Raw genomic sequence first — 18,774 nt, forward strand, 5'->3', positions numbered from 1 at the left:
TAATAGCGATATAGTTGTATTCATATACTGTAGCTCAAATCCTGCCAAACAAAAAATTTGACACAAGAAGAGTATTTTTGGACAATGTGAGGCTCTGCCGAAATTGCTCTGTAAACTGAAGAGTTATAGAGCAGATTTTCTCTCCCAGCCTCAGCAGCAAACAGCAGATAATTGTTTTCTTCCTTTATTAGCTGATCTATCTGCTACTATTAAAAAGACGGGCGTGATTTTTTAGCAGCAGACAGATTAGGCAAAAAAACAGGCTGTTTTGTGTTCTTCCTAAGATTGTTGAGCGCAGTGGGGGACATTCGGAATGTGATTTCACAGATGCTTTTGTTCTGTCTTGCATTGTCAGATTGTGAATAAATAAAAGCATTTTTAAAATAAATATAAGGAAATCAGCAATCAAATGTCCTCTTTTTCCGAAACACTCGTATTTTCATACTGTAGTTTGAGTCTTTGTGTAAGCTGTAAGTTCTTTTTACTTTTTAATTAAACTTTTGAAACACTTTCCACGCATTCCGTACAGAAATAAAATAATGTTTTCTACAGGTGTTAAGCAGATTAGCAGGTTGCTGACAAAATAGCGCACCATCCCCCACTGCGCAGTATAACTTTAAATGGACAGGAAAAAGAGCATTTTCGGAGAGCAATTACGTTATGTTTATGCAGAATAAGTTATTAGATTTATGAGCAATCTAATTTCTTATTCGTTTAAACAGTGACATTTCAGCTACATACTGAGGTGAGCACGAAAGTGCTACATTATTAATAACGTCTTCCATGTCTCAATAACATTGAAATGTTCTTTTTTACAAGTGTAAAAAGAGGCGAATGGCATTCAGGTAGATTGCCAGGAAAAGGATTTGTAAATATATTTTGTTAAAGCAAGTCAGTTTTTTTGCAAAACATAAAAGACATTATTTCCAAGAAAGTTTAGCCTTTGTCACTAATGAAACCACTAAATTGGTTAAAATGGGAACAGGTGAGGCAGGCAGAGGGAAGGGGGAGGCATCTTCCCACCTCTATGACTAAAGAAAGTGTCAAAGAGAAATGTCTTGAGCGACATACAGAGCCGAAAACATTTGGTGCGGTCTTCTCTGCTTTAAAGGTACACTCCTTGTGGATGAATTTTCACCTCAAACGTTTGCCCACCAGCTAACACAGAGAAGCACACTGTACAAAATGTACTTGCAAGAATAGCGTTTACAAACATAAAAAAACCAAGTTTTATACTGTTATACTACACAGTGTATTAAAACACACTATGGTCACTACACTGCCCACTAAACCTCTTTCCCACAATTTCACGGGGGCAAAGTCACGTACTGTAAATAGGAAAACTAAAACAGGGCACACTAGGAAATAATGCAGGTAATAATTAAAAAAACTAACATGAGGAGGATGGAGAGCCCTCTGTAGGAAAGGATGGTGACCGTAACAGACACATCATGTTCACAATAAGCTATAATAGTGGACTATTTTTATGTACTCGACTAAGAAACAAACCAAAAGTAATTCTCTGATCGGGCTTTGAACTGCTTGGGTGCAGCGCGCTAAATTCCAGTCCATTGCCAATTACAAGGATGATAAATGTTTTAAAAAACATGGATGTTAAAATGTTTTCAAAAGAGCCATTGTGGTATTTTAGCTGCTTAGTTACATGATTCCATATTAATATTACTATCAAGTGGTATTAAATCAATACACCTTTCTTTTACAATAACAGCAAGTAGTGTTCTTACTACTGTATGTATTCTTATAAATGGATAAAACATTATTCAATAACTTTTTATGAAGTACAGTATACTGTATAAACTTTATAATGTCAGAATAAGCACATTAAAACCATTACCCATCATAGGTCACCATGTTAAAGACTTTGATGCATAAATTATTTATGAAGAGGGTGGAATACTGTTGTGTACATTTTCATATTTAGTTATCACTGCCATCTACTGTGCGTACATTAGAATACTCTATGTATTACATGACAGTACTGTTTTTATTTTCTGCTACCAAAATTTACCTTTGGATTTTCTCTATGTGAATGTAAACCTGAAAAAGGCACATCACGTTCACAAGCTATAGTGTTATAACAGTTTAAAATTAGTAAAAGTCTGAGCAGCGTACAGCTTAAAATCTATAATTAGAAAAGGATTGTCTCTCAGCATTGAGCTGGATTCGAAACTGGGCATTTTCTGGTGACAGCCCAATTGCTCCACGAGGCATGTTAAGTGTTCACTGATCTAACTGGCTGTTTTACAAAGAGGTGCAGTCACATTACTAAATTCATTCTAAAACCCTGCGGTCTCCTGCAGTCTACCACAGTCTCGCACAGCTGCTGGACTGAGAACTACTGCAGTATCCCTCAAGCATTCTGAGTGGCTGGATCTGTACATTCCTTGCAAATCATTGGCTGTGTACAAAAATAATAAGCCCTGGTTCAACAGGGAAATTAAAACCCTGAGGTAGATGATGCCTACTTCTAATCCAGCAAATACAAATTCCCACATGTAGTAAAGAGGGCCAAAGCTGAATATAAAAACAAACTAGAAAACTTATCAGCAAAGAAAACTGAGGCATCTGGCCAGGCCTTCAATTAATCACAGACTACAAGGTGAAACAAATTGCTTCAGCTGATGATCCCTTTCTCCCTGACAAGCTGAATGAATTCTACTGCAGGATGGATACACTAAACAGTCTGCAGCAGACTATACCTACACAGCCAGTGCATCCTCTCCAGCCATCCTTTAACATTCAGGAGCATGAATCTCCATACACAACAGCCACACTGAAATCTTGTGCAGCTCAGCCTTCTCCTATCTTTACAGTGTGGTACAATACAGGGAGTGTCTGGTGGGGGGCGGATTAAGGAACATGCGTTGCCGTGGAAACCACACCTGACGTGAATAAGTGAATGAGCGGCAGGTGTAGAAGTGGTTTAAAGGGGGAAATAGATGGAGCAGGACCTCGGCCTTGCTGTGGCTGCAGTGGTGAGAGAACAAATGCGGAGGCTGTGCTGTGAGACAGCCAGGCTGAAGCATGACAGTAGCGGGTGTGACGCTACTAGCCGGGGCGATGTTAGAAGGGCGTGCCGCCATTTACAGTATGGGTGAGCAAAGACTTGATTGGCCGCTGTAGAAACCCAATGAGGGGGTAGAGAAGAACGACAATTCCAGAGGGGATTGTGAGAGCAATAGCCTGCAAGGAAAAGAGTGAAAACATCAGTCTGTGAGGAGACTGACAGAAGAAACAGAGCTTATGAGATCATTTTAAAGGGACAGCATCCTGCTAGGGTGTGAGAGCAGGGCTGTTGTGTCCACTGTATGATTGAGTTGTGAGTTAGTGTGTGTGGACCAGAGTGGGTTGTGTGGTAGAGGGACCCTCCCCCTGGCAATACATTGGTATCGGGGAAACGAGTGGGGTCTATCTAGCTGCACCCTCTGGGAGTGCAGTGGTGGTTTGGCACAGTGAGGTGCGTTGGCAGCTGTGTAGATGTAACAGAGTGCTGGCTGGGCACGATGTGAGGTGCGCTGGCAGCTGTGAGTTCACAGCCTGAGGGCATGAGAATGAGGTGCCAGAGAGGTTGTGAGTGTGTGTTAGAGAGGGACAGTGTGTTGGGTCTTGGCACAGTGTGTACAGTAGGTAGTGTGAGTGTAGCAGAGCTACAATAGTGTGCTGAAGTCAGCGCCCTCACTGCGTGTATCAGGGTCCTCAGCTGCCTGGGCTGAGGGAGGTCTCTTTTAGCTCACACGGTTGGTGCCCTGTTGCCTTACGCCAGAGTACGCATGAGTTTGTGTAACCCAACCTGTTGGCATCAGGAGAGGATGTCAGGGCTGTAGGCGGACCTGGGAGTCCAAGGTACTGGTTGAGTGAGAAACCCTGTCCTAATGGAGTTGGAGCAGGAGGCTCCATGTTGGAGTCTGGGAGCAGGAGGTTCCTAGCAGTGAGGACAACAGGATGAATTTGGCAAACTTGACACTCCAAAGTTAAAGAGCCCAGAAGTAACAGAATGTGGAGTCATGTATCCTGTTACCCCGATGAGGGGGTCAGTGTGATCACCACTCTCGGAGGAGAGTGCGTGTAATATAAAGAAAAGGAACCTAAAAGAGTATAAAGGGGTGTGACAGGGGAGAGTGAGAGTCTGTTCGCGCCCAATGCGGTGTCAACTACCCCCATGGCACCACAACAGGTATTTTCAGTTTCTCCCTTAAGCAGGCTACAATACCACACTGCTTTAAGATGTTTACTATAATATCAGTACCTAAGAAATCCACTATGAACTGCCTCAATGCCTTCAGATCAGTAGCCTTGATTTCTCTTAGCATGAAGGTTTTTGAGCAACTTATGGCCAATTTTCTATATAAAATACACCTATTTTGCCTATAGAGCACACAGGTCAGTGGAAGATGCAGTCTCCCTGGGGCTTCATAATATATTTCAACACCTAGACGCAACCAGCACATATACCCAGACCCTCTTTATTGACTATTGTTCTACTTTAAGCACAATCACTCCTGTCAAGCTCTTTGATAAGTTTACAGAGAAGAGCATTGGCTACTGGATTTCCTTTCTGATAGTAAGCAGCTGGTGAAGCTGTAGGATACCCTCTCTAAGCCTCTCACAGGAAGCACAGGAAATCCTCAGGGTTGTGTCTGATCACTTATGCTTTACTAAGTTGAACAGTGCAAACTTAAGCTCAATAAGTTGAACAGTGCAACCTTGATCTCAAACTAAATGTGAGCAAAACAAAAGATCTTGGGGTAGACTTTTGGCAAAACAAAGGAGCCCTCTCACCACTATTCATCAATGGTCAGGCTATAAAGGTGTGGGTCAAATTTAAGGTCCTGTGCATCACTATCTCCAACACTGTAAAATGGGAGGACACCACATCCATTATGGTCAAGAAAGCTCACCAGAGGCTGTTCTTCCTGAGACAAAGACGTTTGAAATGTTGCAGTGAAGATACAAAATGTGAAGAAGGGGTTAACTGATTCCTTTCTGCATGAGGACTGGACTTCTAAGAAACAGGCTAGAGTTTTGGCAGAAAAGGGGGATAACTTAAAGGATTCCAGATGCCAGCTAGGAAACCCCCAGGGAAACCCTGACCAATTGGCCAAAAGTCTGTGAACTGTCCAAGTACTGTGACCTCCCCCCTTTACCATAATAATGAGCTACGTCAGAAGCGGCAGCAAAGGGCTATTACCATAGTAATGAGCTACATCAGAAGAGTCAGGAAAGGGCTATATAAACTGAAAGGTTTGTACCGGCACTTTGAACAATACTCCGGTTTTGTTGTTCCTTGCGGGAACAAGACTTCTGTTTTATTGTTCCTTGCATGGAATAAACTCATCTGTTAAACTTCATCCCGGAATCCAGAACTTATTTTTCTGTTGACCATGTTTGACTTTCTCCATAACTGTGTGGCAGCACTTCTACCCAGGATAAGAAAACCACTAGACACAGTAGTCTACATCACTTCCAAATTTGTAGTATACTACCTTCCCTCTGAGACTGACTTTCTGGACTGAAACGCAAAGCTATAAAGATCCTCACTGACCCTCTCATCCAGCCCACCTTCTGTCTGCTTCTCTTCCCTCTGGTAGGAGGCTTAGGTCTATTAAGACAAGACAAGGACTACAAGGTTCTGGCACCCACCCAGAGGTTCTGAGATACATAAAGCTGTGCGTTATCAACTTTTGATATTTTGCACAGCTCATTGTTACATCTTCAGGACCCACTATTATTTAACTCACTGTTATTTATTTAATTACTGGTGTATTTAGAATGGCCATCACTCATTGGTGCAAAATAGATTAAGAACTTCTGATTTAAAAGATTTCAAATTTGTTGGTTTAAGATTGTTTAAGTTATAACAGGTTTGCATTGCTACAGTTAAAAGCTCTTCAGGATTAAACTATGTAAATCTGCAAATGTATAATAATGTGTCACAAACCGCATGCAAGCGCTCCCGCATTTCCACGAGCTTTACTCTCCCTAAATGCCCACGCACCAATTAACTCCACACTATTTAAACCCTCACACGTCCCCTTTTCTTCGCTCACTATTGATGTTTCCTCCCTGAGCTCAGAACTCCATTATTTTTCCTGCGTTTTCCAAATTACTAGTCTCCCAGCATTCAACTCCTAGCTCTTGTCCTCAACTATGACTTCACCTCTCGTTTTTGTACTTTGTCTCTTTGGAACCTTCCTGGCTTTTGACCCCAAGCTCCCATCCAAGACCACAGCTTCATCTCTCGAGTTGGCACCGAACCACAAGGGATTTAAAGTATACAGTAGCCACGCACAGGGTCCTACCTTCTGTTGCTCCGTGCTACGTGACATAATGCTTAAGAACATGATGGTCAAATAAAGTACAACTCATACTACAGCGTGACACAGTATCACTGAAATTCTCATGATAACAAATCCTCTTTTTTCAAGTTTCGTCTGTCGCACCCCTCCTCCTTTTTCCCACACTTCACTTTGCAGGGGTCCCAACGTCCTCATCATCAAAGTGGGGAAGAAGGGGGAGGGGGGAGATTGTTCCATAACACTGCTAATCTTAAATGTTTGTAGTTTATTGTCTTATTTACACCATGTTCTTATTATTTTAGATTTTAATTCTCAAATAGATTATACAGTGGCATGATAAGTATTTAAAAGCAAATAACACAAAACCTCAATTGTGATTTCTGTTTAAGGGCATCTTTAAATCCCTTACTCTCTCCAAATAACAGGTAGAACTGGTTTTTACTTCCACATAGTATTGACAGTATTCACGTTTTTGCTAACTTATTTGTGTTGTTTACTGTTTTAATATTTAACATACTGTGATATATAAACATGTCTTTAGAATATACATAATTCCTTATTATATTTCATTATTAGAGAAAGAGTAGCCAGGAATCCAGGACCTTATAGCATGAGGTAAAAATTCTGTCACTCAACCAAGACATCACATTTCACTTGGTTCACATATGTTTCATTTTCAATTAAAACAGCAAATTATATTTAAGGTTATCAAACCCTTTCCAAATAAGTGTCCGAGTTAAAGCATTTGATGGAGATGGTTTTGAAGAAAAAGCAATACACTACCACTACAACTTATATACTTTCAATATATTTAGAAGTATATCATATAGAAGTACAACAACAAATTAAATTAGGCTGATGTTTTTATTAAAATCTAACACACCACTAGCCCGCCCTATCAATCTCCCTTGGCCAGTGACAGTGTACTGCGGTGTAGTGGTGTCTGGGTGTTCTTCATGATATAACAGGCTTGTCTTTTGGAATTCCCATGGACACAAAACTGCTCAGAGAGAAGAAGTTTTCTGAAGGAATGCAGTTCCTACCTTCAGCTACTGGAGATTTGAGATTACTGTATTTTATATTCACCTATATCAGCCAAAGAAAATGGAGGCTGCAGCTGGAGTGACACCTGCAGCTGGAGTGTCTGAGTTTCGAGCTGCAAGCTTATCACTTGGTAAACTGCAGATAGCTTTAGGTTTAGACATGGGGTTCTCCATCTGGGGGTCACTACCCCCATGGGTCGTAGTGCTACATAGTCCCAGCGGGGTTGCGCAATAGGCAACAAAAACAGAATCAACCAAAGGGTAAATGGGACACGTACAGTAAGCCGGTTCATGGTCTTTACACATCAAAGGACAATGACAGAGGTAAACAATTAAATATTAAATACACCTGCACAGTTAAGACAATTTACATTAGCAGGTGATTAAGGGGTCACTGCGAGCCCACAGACCACCCCTGATACATCTCTCAGCCTGCTTTGCAGTGCGCCCAGCGAGGGCGCTACATGAATTTCTTATATTTGTAGCACTGTTTTCTTTTGTGCAAGGTAGTCGTGATTAGTCTAGCAAGGGAGCTCTCAGAAAGATTAAGCACCCCTGGTTTAGACAATGTTATGTAGCATAGAATTAATAATTAATTCAAAATAGTAAAAACAATTATGGGCTTTAACAATGAAAAATGAAACGTGTGCTATAGCATGAGGTGAACACATCCACTCCACTGAGCACCTAGCCAGAAGACCCCTCACAGGGGCAGTTTTTACTCAACATCTTACTCTGTACAGTATGTGAAGGAAATCTGAGGTACTTACCTAAGGGTTTTTGTTATCTTTGCCACAGGTAGCAATCTCCGTACACACTCCTCTGATGTAGCATATTCACTCATGTCAAAGAAATCAATCTCTTTCTCAGACAGCAGTGAGAAATAGGCGAGTGCTGAACACTGGGAAGGTGAAAGACTTTGTCTTGAAAGTTTTGTTTTATCCAGAGTCACTTTGAACTCGTCTATTAAAGACTTGTCCTTCAGTTCACTCAGACAGTGAAAAAGGTTGAGGCATCTTTCAGGAGAGGAAGTTTCTCTAATGAGTTTCTTGATGAATTCTGCTGTTTTCTGGATGTCACTGGAGTGATCTTTAGTGTGTGACACTGGAGTGATCTTTAGTGTTTTGATTTGAGGACAATTTCTTTTTTTTCTTCTGTTCCTTTGCTGTCAGTAAGACAAGCAGAAAGTATGTATAGAAATCTGTCAGTGTTGTTGGATTGTCCCCACTGTTCTCTTCCAATGTGTGCTCCAGAACAGTAACTACAATCCAGCAGAAAACAGGGACATAGCACAAAATGTAAAGACTCCTCAGTGTCTTTATATGTGAAATAATTTTCTCTGCTAGAGCTCTGTTCTTACACTTCTTTCTGATGTACTCTTCCTTCTGCTGATCTTCAAACCCCTGGACCTCTGTCACCCTGTTAATGAGCTCTGGAGGGATCAGACCTGCTGCAGCCGGTCTGGTAGTGATCCAGATGGAGGAGTCAATGGGAAAGTTTCTCTTGATGAGGTTTGTTAACAACAGGTCCACTGAAGTTTGCTTTTTCACATCAGACCACCTCTGATTTTTCTGAAAGTTTAAAGGATGTCTGCTTTCATCTAGACCATCAAAGATGAACAGGACTTTGTGGCCATCTAAAACATTATCAGAGGATTTTATCTCTGGACAGAAACACTGAACCAGTTCCTGTAAACTCATTTCTAATTTGATCAAGTTTAATTCACGGAATGGAAAAAAATAAATAAAGTCAAAGTCTTGGTTGTCTTTTCCAGTAGCCCAGTCGAGAATGAATTTCTGCACAGAGAATGTTTTCCCGATGCCAGCAACTCCCTTCATCAGTACAGTCCTGATGGGTCTGGTCTGTCCTGGCAGTGGTTTGAAAATATCGCTGCACTTGACAGAGTGGATCTCTGATTTTGTGTTTTTGGAGACAGTCTCTATCTGTCTGACTTCATGTCCATGATTCACCTCAACACAGTTGCCCTCAGTTATCCACACGTGTGTAAAGATGTCATCAAGGAGGGTCTGCTCTCCTGGCTTAGCAATTCCCTCAGCCACAACTTCAAACTTCTTCTTTAGAGCTTCCTTGTGTTTGTCTTTCAGTGTCTGCAGCCACCCTAAAACAGACAGAACACGAAAGTAAAGAGACAGTCTGAGGCTGCAGGAGAAATCCTGACAGTGTGATGTGATGACAGATCTCCATCTGGGTCACCAGCTATTGAGGTTTACGTTTGCAAGTATGAGACACAATCAAAACAGATGGACACAGATAAAGTCCAGAGTCAAAGACACAGTCTATCAGTGTCCCAGCTGGAGCTCCAGGCAGCAACTCCTCATTTTTAATGTCCCTCTGATAGTCATGTTCTGCTCTCTCACACCCTCACAGACACACCCTCTCATGAGGAGAGTTTCCACACAGAGGATATTTGAATAAAGACTAGTTTTGCCCTACCATAGATACCGGAAAGCTAAGTGGAAATTAGTTCAAGATGTCGACAGACCATTGTGGCAAATGCAAAATGTGTCATATTATTAACTGCAATACACTATTCTTAAAAATATTTAAAATATTTATTCACTGTATTGAGGTGATTGTTGAATTTACAGGAACAATTAGAAATTGGTACAATAAAAGTAAAAGCAATATTTGCACATAACACTATAAATAATGTATTACTACAACAACAGAATGTGCACAGAAAACACACTACAAGAGTCTATAGAACTCCCTTTAAACATTGTCACCTTTTGTTGCCTTATAATAATAATTGCTTACATTTATATAGCGCTTTTCTGGACACTCCACTCAAAGCACTTTACAGGCAATGGGGACTCCCCTCCACCACCACCAATGTGCAGCATCCACCTGGATGATGCGACGGCAGACAGTGCGCCAGAACACTCACCCCACATCAGCTCTCAGTGGGGAGGAGAGCAGAGTAATTAAGCCAATTTATAGAGAGGGGTTGTTAGGAGGCCATGATTGATAAAGGGCGATGGGAAATTTGGCCAGGACGCCGGGGTACACCCCTACTCTTTTCGAGAAACCCCCTTGGATTTTTAATGACCACAGAGAGTCAGGACCTATGTTTTACATCTCATCCGAAGGACAGCGCCTGTTTACAGTATAGTGTCCCCGTCACTACACTGGGGCATTAGGACCCACATGAGCCACAGGGTTAGCACTCCCTGCTGGCCCCACTAACACCTCGCAACCTTAGTTTTTTCCAGGAGGTCTCCCATCCAGGTACTGACCAGGCTCACACCTGCTTATCTTCAGTGGGTTGGCAGTTGTGAGTTTCAGGGTGATATGGCTGCTGTATATATATAGTTTGGACCTGACATCCTACCCTCACATCCAAGTGAAAAATATTCTACAAAATGTTTAGCAAATAAATAGTAGAGTGGAGAGTAGCAGAGAATCTAAATTAGTTCATGCGCACTGAATCACCTTCAGAATCACACATCTTTTTCTTTGATAAAAATAAAGTAACAGTACAGTAACACATACAGATGCAGCCATTCAAAATGAGCGGGTTATACCGCGGTAAAATGCGGTGGGCCTGTCGCGGTATAACAGGGGTTACCGTATAATACCACATAATACTGCAAGTAAGATAATAGTATCCAGAATTACCGCCAGGTGGAGCTAATAAAGCTCAACCTCTCATGTACAGCGTTTGAGCTGTCGCCATCAAAGTCTTTACTGAAGATATTACTAATAGTATTAATAATGAAAGACCTTGGACAAGCTGTAAACTCAAAGTATTACCCTGGTCCACATTCTTTGTAACTGTCTTTGTAAACAAAAATATTTTTTCATTGACAAAAAGCAACACCACAGCATTTCGTTGATCCAATCAATCATTTGTTTCCAATCATACAAAGTAATTCTTGAGAATCTCCAATTCACCATGCCTTTCACATGCTCATAAAAGATATTATTTTTAGGAACATAAAAATATTACTGTATGTAAACTGTACTGTATATGGCTGGTCTTGGTATTTTAAAGAAAAAAATTCTCCCTAGACATTTTAAGCATCAAAGTCTTACATGTGGTTATTTTGGAAACGTTTTTACGTGCTCCTTGCTCCTTCTGACCATGTCACTGTTACGTTTATACAGTATACAGTACTTTGTGAGAAAAGTGATAGTTTTAAGCTGTTCTGAGAATATGCTCGATACTGGAGTAAACAAAAGCATACTTTTAGAAATTGATTAATAGGGAAAATAATATGGAATCGCGTATCTAAAGAAATTAATAACGATATAATTATATTCATGTACTGTAGCACAGTAGTATATACACATATCTATTGATATGTTTCGCCACTTGTCATGTGACTGTGTCAGTAGCATGATGGTTTAAGTGCCTGACTTATAAAAGAAATGTATGGTGTTCAAATCCAGCTATTGTGATGAGTTTTCTTTTAACAAACATTTCCTTGAAAAACTAAAATAGCAATATTATGGACACTCTATTGACTTTTTTATATTTCTAAATATCACAACATGTTCGAATCTAAGTCATTTTTTAATAACAACGAATAGTTTCAAACTGTTTCAAACTGTTACCGATATCATCAATATGTGAAAAAAGTGAATCCTGTTTTGTTTATGGTCTGTAGCTCAAAACCTGCTTAACTAAAAATTAGGCACAAGAAGAGTATTATTGGACAATGCTGTGAGGCTAAAAAAATCAATAACGATATTAATTCAAAGATCTAAATATATTTAAAGCATACGCCTGACATTAGAGGGTGTGTCTGCTCGTCTGCACGGTGACGTCATCGTCTTTCACGTCACACTGTCTGTGTGGTGTGATGCAGTGGTGGCCGGGCACAGTGCAGTGTGCTGGCAGCTGTGTGGTGTGACGCAGTGGTGGCCGGGCACAGTGCAGTGTGCTGGCAGCTGTGTGGTGTGACGCAGTGGTGGCCGGGCACGGTGCAGTGAGCTGGCAGCTGTGTGGTGTGACGCAGTGGTGGCCGGGCACGGTGCAGTGAGCTGGCAGCTGTGTGGTGTGACGCAGTGGTGGCTGGGCATGGTGCAGTGAGCTGGCAGCTGTGTGGTGTGACGCAGTGGTGGCCGGGCACAGTGCAGTGAGCTGGCAGCTGTGTGGTGTGATGCAGTGGTGGCCGGGCACGGTGCAGTGAGCTGGCAGCTGTGTGGTGTGATGCAGTGGTGGCCGGGAACGGTGCAGTGTGCTGGCAGCTGTGTGGTGTGACACAGTTGTGGCAGGGCACGGTGAGGTGCGGGAGTAGGGGTGTGTGAGAGTGGGTTTGTGTGGGTGTGTGCGGATGGGTCTGTGGGGCCCGGCGGGTCCTGGCCGTGGTCTGGCCAAAAACTATAAATAAGATGCAATGTCAATGTTTTATGATATGTCTATGTTGTGAATGTCTGTAGATTGTATGTTCTTTTTAGTTTTTGTTTTGTTTCATGTTAATTTTATAAGGGAGAGTGTCATAGAGAAGACTCCCTTACCCCCATCTTGATTAAAATCGCAAACCTGTGTTCCATAAAATACTTTTATTTTTCACAGTCTGGCAATGCCAGACAGAATCCACATTCACAGCAGCCAAACTGCCTTGCAGATCAGAACATCAAGGAAGAAAACAATTATTACGCCCGGCTTTTCAACGTAATTGCTTTAACTTGCTAATGAGTTACTGTAACAGTCCGGGTGTGGCAAGCTTCTAATGTCTCCTGACTTGGGCGAAAGGAATAAAGCTTTGTTTGATTTCTGAAACCCTTTCTTTATGTCCTCAGCTTTCTTTTAACATTTAATTTGACATTTATTCCTTTGTTTTGTGGTCTGGGTAATTAGAGGCTAAGCTGTTATGCTTCCTATGGTGATATACGGGTTTTTCCGCACAAAGCCGTATTGAGCAGTATTTCTTGCGTTAAGAAAGTTAGGTGTTAGCATAAACTATTAGTAATCAATAATATTAAATTTAGCACTGTAATAAATTGTGCTAATAATTAATTCTATTCTACTCTGAGAATGTAGGGGGGAGGAAAAATGCAGTGGTCTTCACTGATAAACCTGTGTTAAAAAAACTACAGTATGCTTAAGAGTTCTTACAACCATTTTTTTTTCAGCACAACACAGACTGTGCCTGCTAGAGCACCACAATTCACACTCAACTACATCACAGATCACAGATCAGTCCCAGTGTGTGAGATCTTGCTGTTTGATCTGTGCTTGATCTTTGATCTGAGCATTAACAGAGAGCTTATCTCTGCAAATATATTAATATCGAGTGGTATTAAATGCAACTTTTTTGTATAGATGACACTTTTCTAAAATGTCTTTAAAAATAAAAATGATTACAATTGGCATGACTGTAGCTTTTTCACGATACCTCCTAGAGTTACGAAAACACTTGGTGTGCGTACAAACTACATGTGGCTGTTTTCACAGCCTTCACTATGTCGTTTTTAAGCCAATGTTTTTGCCATGCTCGAATATTCTTCTGTCCATAACTTTGGAAGGGAAACACGGAAAGCCTTCAAACCAAATGCATTTTAAAGACTATGACATGTGAAAATGTTCACAGCCTCCAAACAAAACTATCAGTGAGCTAATTCTCTTTTTTAAACCTCTGGTTTTTCATCGATGCGTAATAACGCACTAACTGAAACCAGGGGGGACCGCTGTGTACACACGTTCACCATGCGAGAAATACTGCTCAATATGGCTTAGTACAAAAAACCCGTATATCACCATAGGAAGCATAACTGTGTAGCCTCCAATTACCCAGACCACAAAACAAAGGAATGAAGCTTTGTTTGATTTCTGAAACCCTTTCTTTATGTCCTGTTTTCGTTCAGGTAAGGGTCAACTATATATGTAATACTGCTGACAGCAGGAAAATTCCTTTACTCAGCAGCGTCTTAAAACCAGCACCCATGGTGTTCAAACCGATTTTTTTTTTACATAGAAGACTGACACAGCTTCACGTTCTGAATCTGTTTTTCTAAGAAAACATATGAGTGGGGGAGGTGGACTTGCCCTTATTCTACTTTGAAAATACCCGTGAAACCGGTTTCTTTACAATGTAGACGCACACGGAGGGAGAGAGAGAGAAAGAGATGCGATTCTGACCTTTTCACATTAATGTAGGGCTTTCGGGCTCACGTGAATTTGCGCCCTACAGTACAACCTGCGATATCGCTGTGTACATACAGTACGAACATGTTGTGATATTTAGAAATATAAAAAATGTCAATATTATGCCAATAATATTTTCTATTTTAGTTTTTCAAAGAAATGTTTATTTGTTAAAAGAAAACTGATGGCAATAGCTGGGTTTGAACATTCAACCTCAGGGTTACAAGTCATTCACTTAAGCAATCACATCAGTGAGTCAATCCTGTGACAAGTACATATCAATGGAAAGTCTTATACTACTATTTGTGCAACAGTACATGAATATAGTTATACCATTATTGATTTCTTTAGATATACGATTCCATATTATATTCCCTATTAATCAAATTCTAAAAGTATGCTTCTGTTTACTCCGATATCGAGCATATTCGCAGAAAAGCTTAAAACTATCACTTTTCTCACAAAGTACTAAATACTGTATAAACGTACAGTAACATGGTCAGAAGGAGCAAGGAGCACGTAAAAATGTTTCCGAAATAACCACATGTCAGACTTTGATGCTTAAAATGTTTAGGGAGAAATGGAATATTGGTGTGTATTTTTTCTTTAAAATACCAAGACCAGCAATATACAGTTTATATAATATGTTTATGTTCCTAAATTAATATCGTTTATGACCTTCAGATGCGTTATGCTCAATCACAGTCAAAAATTCCCTTCAGTGGCTCTTTCTGTTACTGCTGTGCTAGTCTAATCTGTTAATGTTGTTAAACCGAATACAGTTTGTGTAATTTTGGAAAGTAGTAAATGTCGTGATGATCAATTTTATTAATATTTCATTATATCTGACATGTGATGAAACATACCTAGTGACCTTTTACTTGTTTTGCAAACTATGTTGTAATGGTTTAAAATAAAAATCATGTAGTTACAACTGGTAAAAGCACATCATCCTCTGAAAGGATGTGGCTATTGGGCGCTAAGAAAAGGAATCACAGAAAAAAACAGCAGGACAAGTGATCTCAAACAAAACAAGCCACTGTAATAATGCATTTGTATTTCATTTAGTTTTTAGTCTGTTTTGATCCATGTATCTGGCAAATGTTAGATAAGCCACATTTTCTGGTTGGAAACGTAAACTGCTTGAGGTGTTTTGCTAGCAGTAAGTGATTCACATTTCATGTTATTACTTTTAATGTTAAAATACAGATGCAGCCATTCAAAATGAGCAAGGTATGCTGCAGTAAAACACGGTGATGATAATGGTATCCAAAAATAAAGCTTAACCTCTCATGTACAGCATTTGAGCTGTCACCAGAAATCGCATAGTTTCAAATTCCAGTCACTGCTGAAGGACAATCTTATTCCAATTAATTATTAAGTTGTATACTCTTTAGACTTTTAATAATTTTAAACTGTGTATTACAACATGTTAATCATTAAACATTAAAAAGTTGATATATTTTATAAAAGAAAGATTGCTCAGTTGGACAAAAGTACACAACCTACCACCTTTATCATAAATATTTTTATTATGTATAATTATTGTATGTATCAAAGTCTTTACGGAAGATATTACTAATAGTATTAATAATGAATGACCTTGGACAGGCTGTAAGCTCAAATTATTACCGTGGTCCACTTTCTTTGTAACACCTGAAGAAGGCTCCACGGCTGAAATGTTGTGTTTTCTTTCTTCTATTTTCAGCATGGAATAAACCTATTACTTGTTCCTTTGCAGCCTACACATGCTGACGCACCTACCCACCTGAACTACTACAGGATACACCTGATGCGACCCACTATGCCTTCCTCCAAATCTTTTTCTAGATCTCTTCGTCATTCCTTCTTTTCCTCCCTGGGCCACTTCCCCCCTTCCCCTATGTTAAGTTCATATACTTTGTAAAAAGTTTTAATGTTTAAACCTTTTCTGTGAATACGCTCGTTATCACAGTAAACAAAAGCATACTTTTAGGAATTGATTAATAGGGAATAAAATATGGAATCGCTATCTAAAGAAATTAATAACAATATAATTATATTCATGTACTGTAGCTCAAATTATCACAGTAGTACACTTTCTTTTTAACTGTCTTTGTAAACAAAAATACTTAATTTTTTCATAGACAAAAAGAAACACCACACCATTTCAGTGATCCGATCATGTATTCATTTCCAATCATACAATCATACAAATTACGTTTTGAGAATTTCTGATTCACCATGCCTTTCACACGCTCATGAAGAAAGATACAAGATGTTAAATTAAGTCCTTTCTGCATGAAGATTAGACTTCTAAGCAACAGGAGTTTATGGCAGGAAAGGGAGAACTGTGATAAGGATTTCAGATGCGAGCTAGGAAACTCCCTGGGGACTTAATCCCTGACCATTTGGCCAAAAAGCTGTAAATTGGCCAAACACGTGACCTCCCCCCTTTACCATAATAACGAGTGACATCAGAAGCAGCAAGGAAGGGCTATATAAACCTAAGGTTTGTACCAGCACTTTGAACAATACTTCAGTTTTGTTGTTTCTTGCAGGAAACAAGACTTCAGCTTTATTGTTCCTTGCATGCAATAAACTCATCTGTTTAACTTCATCTCGGGATCCAGAACCTTATTCTTTCTGTTACAACACTCATAAACGATATTAATTTAGGAACATAAACATATTATGTAAACTGTATATGGCTGGTATTGGTAGTTTAAAGAAAAAATACACACCAATATTCCACTTTCTTTTTAAGCATTTTAAGCATCAGTCTTACATGTGGTTATTTTGGAAACATTTTTACGTTCTCCTTCTGACTATATTAAGTTTATATAAGTTTATATATTTAACCTTTTCTGCAAATATACTGGAATCAATATTATTACTGATAATAAATATTATCGACACCATATAGAATAAGTTGGTATTTCTTAATATCATAAAACTCATTTTAAAAACCTTAGCTTGTTTTCAAAATTTTCACAGCCTCTACATAAAACTATCAATGATATAATTTTCTTTTTGTAAACCTCAGGTTTTTATCGATGTGTAATGACGCACTAACTGGAACACTGGGGGACCGCTGTGTACACATGTTCACAACACGAGAAATACTGCTCAATGCGGCTTTGTGCGATAGGAACCATAGGAAGCAGAACAGCGCAGTCTACAATTACTCAGACTGTAAGCACAGGAATAAAGCTTTGTTTGATTTCTGAAACCCTTTCTTTATTTCCTGTTTTCATTCAGTAGGAAAATTCATATTCTTTACTCAACAGCTTTTAAAAAAACAGCACCCATATGTTCAAATCATGATGTCCATTAATTTTTTTACACAGAAGACTGACACAGCTATATTCGGCTAGTGTGTATTGTCTGTTTAGGGTTCTGTAGTATTGTACTTGCAAGAATAGCGATTACAAACATTAAAAAACATACTTGCATTAAACTGTTTATACTGTCCAACTGAGCAATCTTGCTTTTATAAAATATACCGACTTTTTCGTGTTTAATGTGTAAGATGCTGTAATACAGTTAAAAATGATTAAAAGTCTAAACAGTATACAACTTGAAAATTTATCTCTATTAATATATATAACTATCAAGTGGTATTAAATAAATACAACGTTTTAGTATAGATGACACTTTTCTAAAATTTATTTAAAAAATAAAAACGGTTACAATCAAATCTTTCCACATGTGATCCCATGAGGAAGTACAATATGCTCTTGCTTTGTTTAACAATGGTATGAAAATAAATCTAAATGGTGAGAAAGCTATGCTTAAAGTTAATTAAGGGACTTAGAAGACAAAGATAACGATTTACGTTGCATTGTCAGATTGTGAATCAATAAAGGCATTTAATTAAACACGCGTTTGCGATTTAAATCAAAATGGAGGTAATGGGGACTCTCTATTATTATCAAAACTCGTTCTTTTGGAAACATTTTGACATGTTCCTTGTAACTACACTGCTGTCAATATTGTAGCAATAGACAAAATGAAATGCGTTTGTAATGTAGGGATTTCTATATTTATGTCTTTATTTAGTGGTTTAATTAGTGACAAAACCTAAGCTTTCAGCTTCATTAACGCATATGCCATATGGCCGACATTACAGGTTTTGTGAGAGACGACTTGCCAGCTCTGTCCTGAGGCTAGCTGGTGTCTGTGTGGCTCGGGCTACACACACCTCAGAACGGTGATGTTACTGCTGTCACGCCCTCTGCAGCCAGAGGGCGCTCCTTCTCTGTCCTGTCCCTGGTTTCCGGTCTGCTGTCCTTCCGGTTCCTCTCTTTCCCTAGGGCTA

General features: G+C 39.5%; 2 protein-coding genes and 1 gene segment (V, D, J or C); all 3 read right to left on the reverse strand.

Moving 5' to 3' along the window:
- The window catches only part of LOC148646745 (NACHT, LRR and PYD domains-containing protein 3-like), a 2,700,574-nt gene that overhangs the window by 808,396 nt on the left and 1,873,404 nt on the right, over positions 1–18,774 (reverse strand). The window lies entirely within an intron of this gene.
- The window catches only part of LOC148646755 (Ig kappa chain V region Mem5-like), a 364,474-nt gene that overhangs the window by 283,123 nt on the left and 62,577 nt on the right, over positions 1–18,774 (reverse strand).
- Positions 8,452–18,774, reverse strand: part of LOC148646760 (NACHT, LRR and PYD domains-containing protein 3-like) — a 42,470-nt gene continuing 32,147 nt past the window's right edge. Inside the window, exon 7 of the mRNA XM_088609374.1 lies at positions 8,452–9,479. Coding sequence (XP_088465500.1) covers positions 8,452–9,479 — 1,028 coding nt within the window. The remainder of the gene's footprint in view (positions 9,480–18,774) is intronic.

This window comes from Lepisosteus platostomus, chromosome 16, assembly GCF_059453375.1.
Source record: "Lepisosteus platostomus isolate fLepPlt1 chromosome 16, fLepPlt1.hap1, whole genome shotgun sequence".
NCBI classification, from domain to species: Eukaryota; Metazoa; Chordata; class Actinopteri; order Semionotiformes; family Lepisosteidae; genus Lepisosteus; species Lepisosteus platostomus.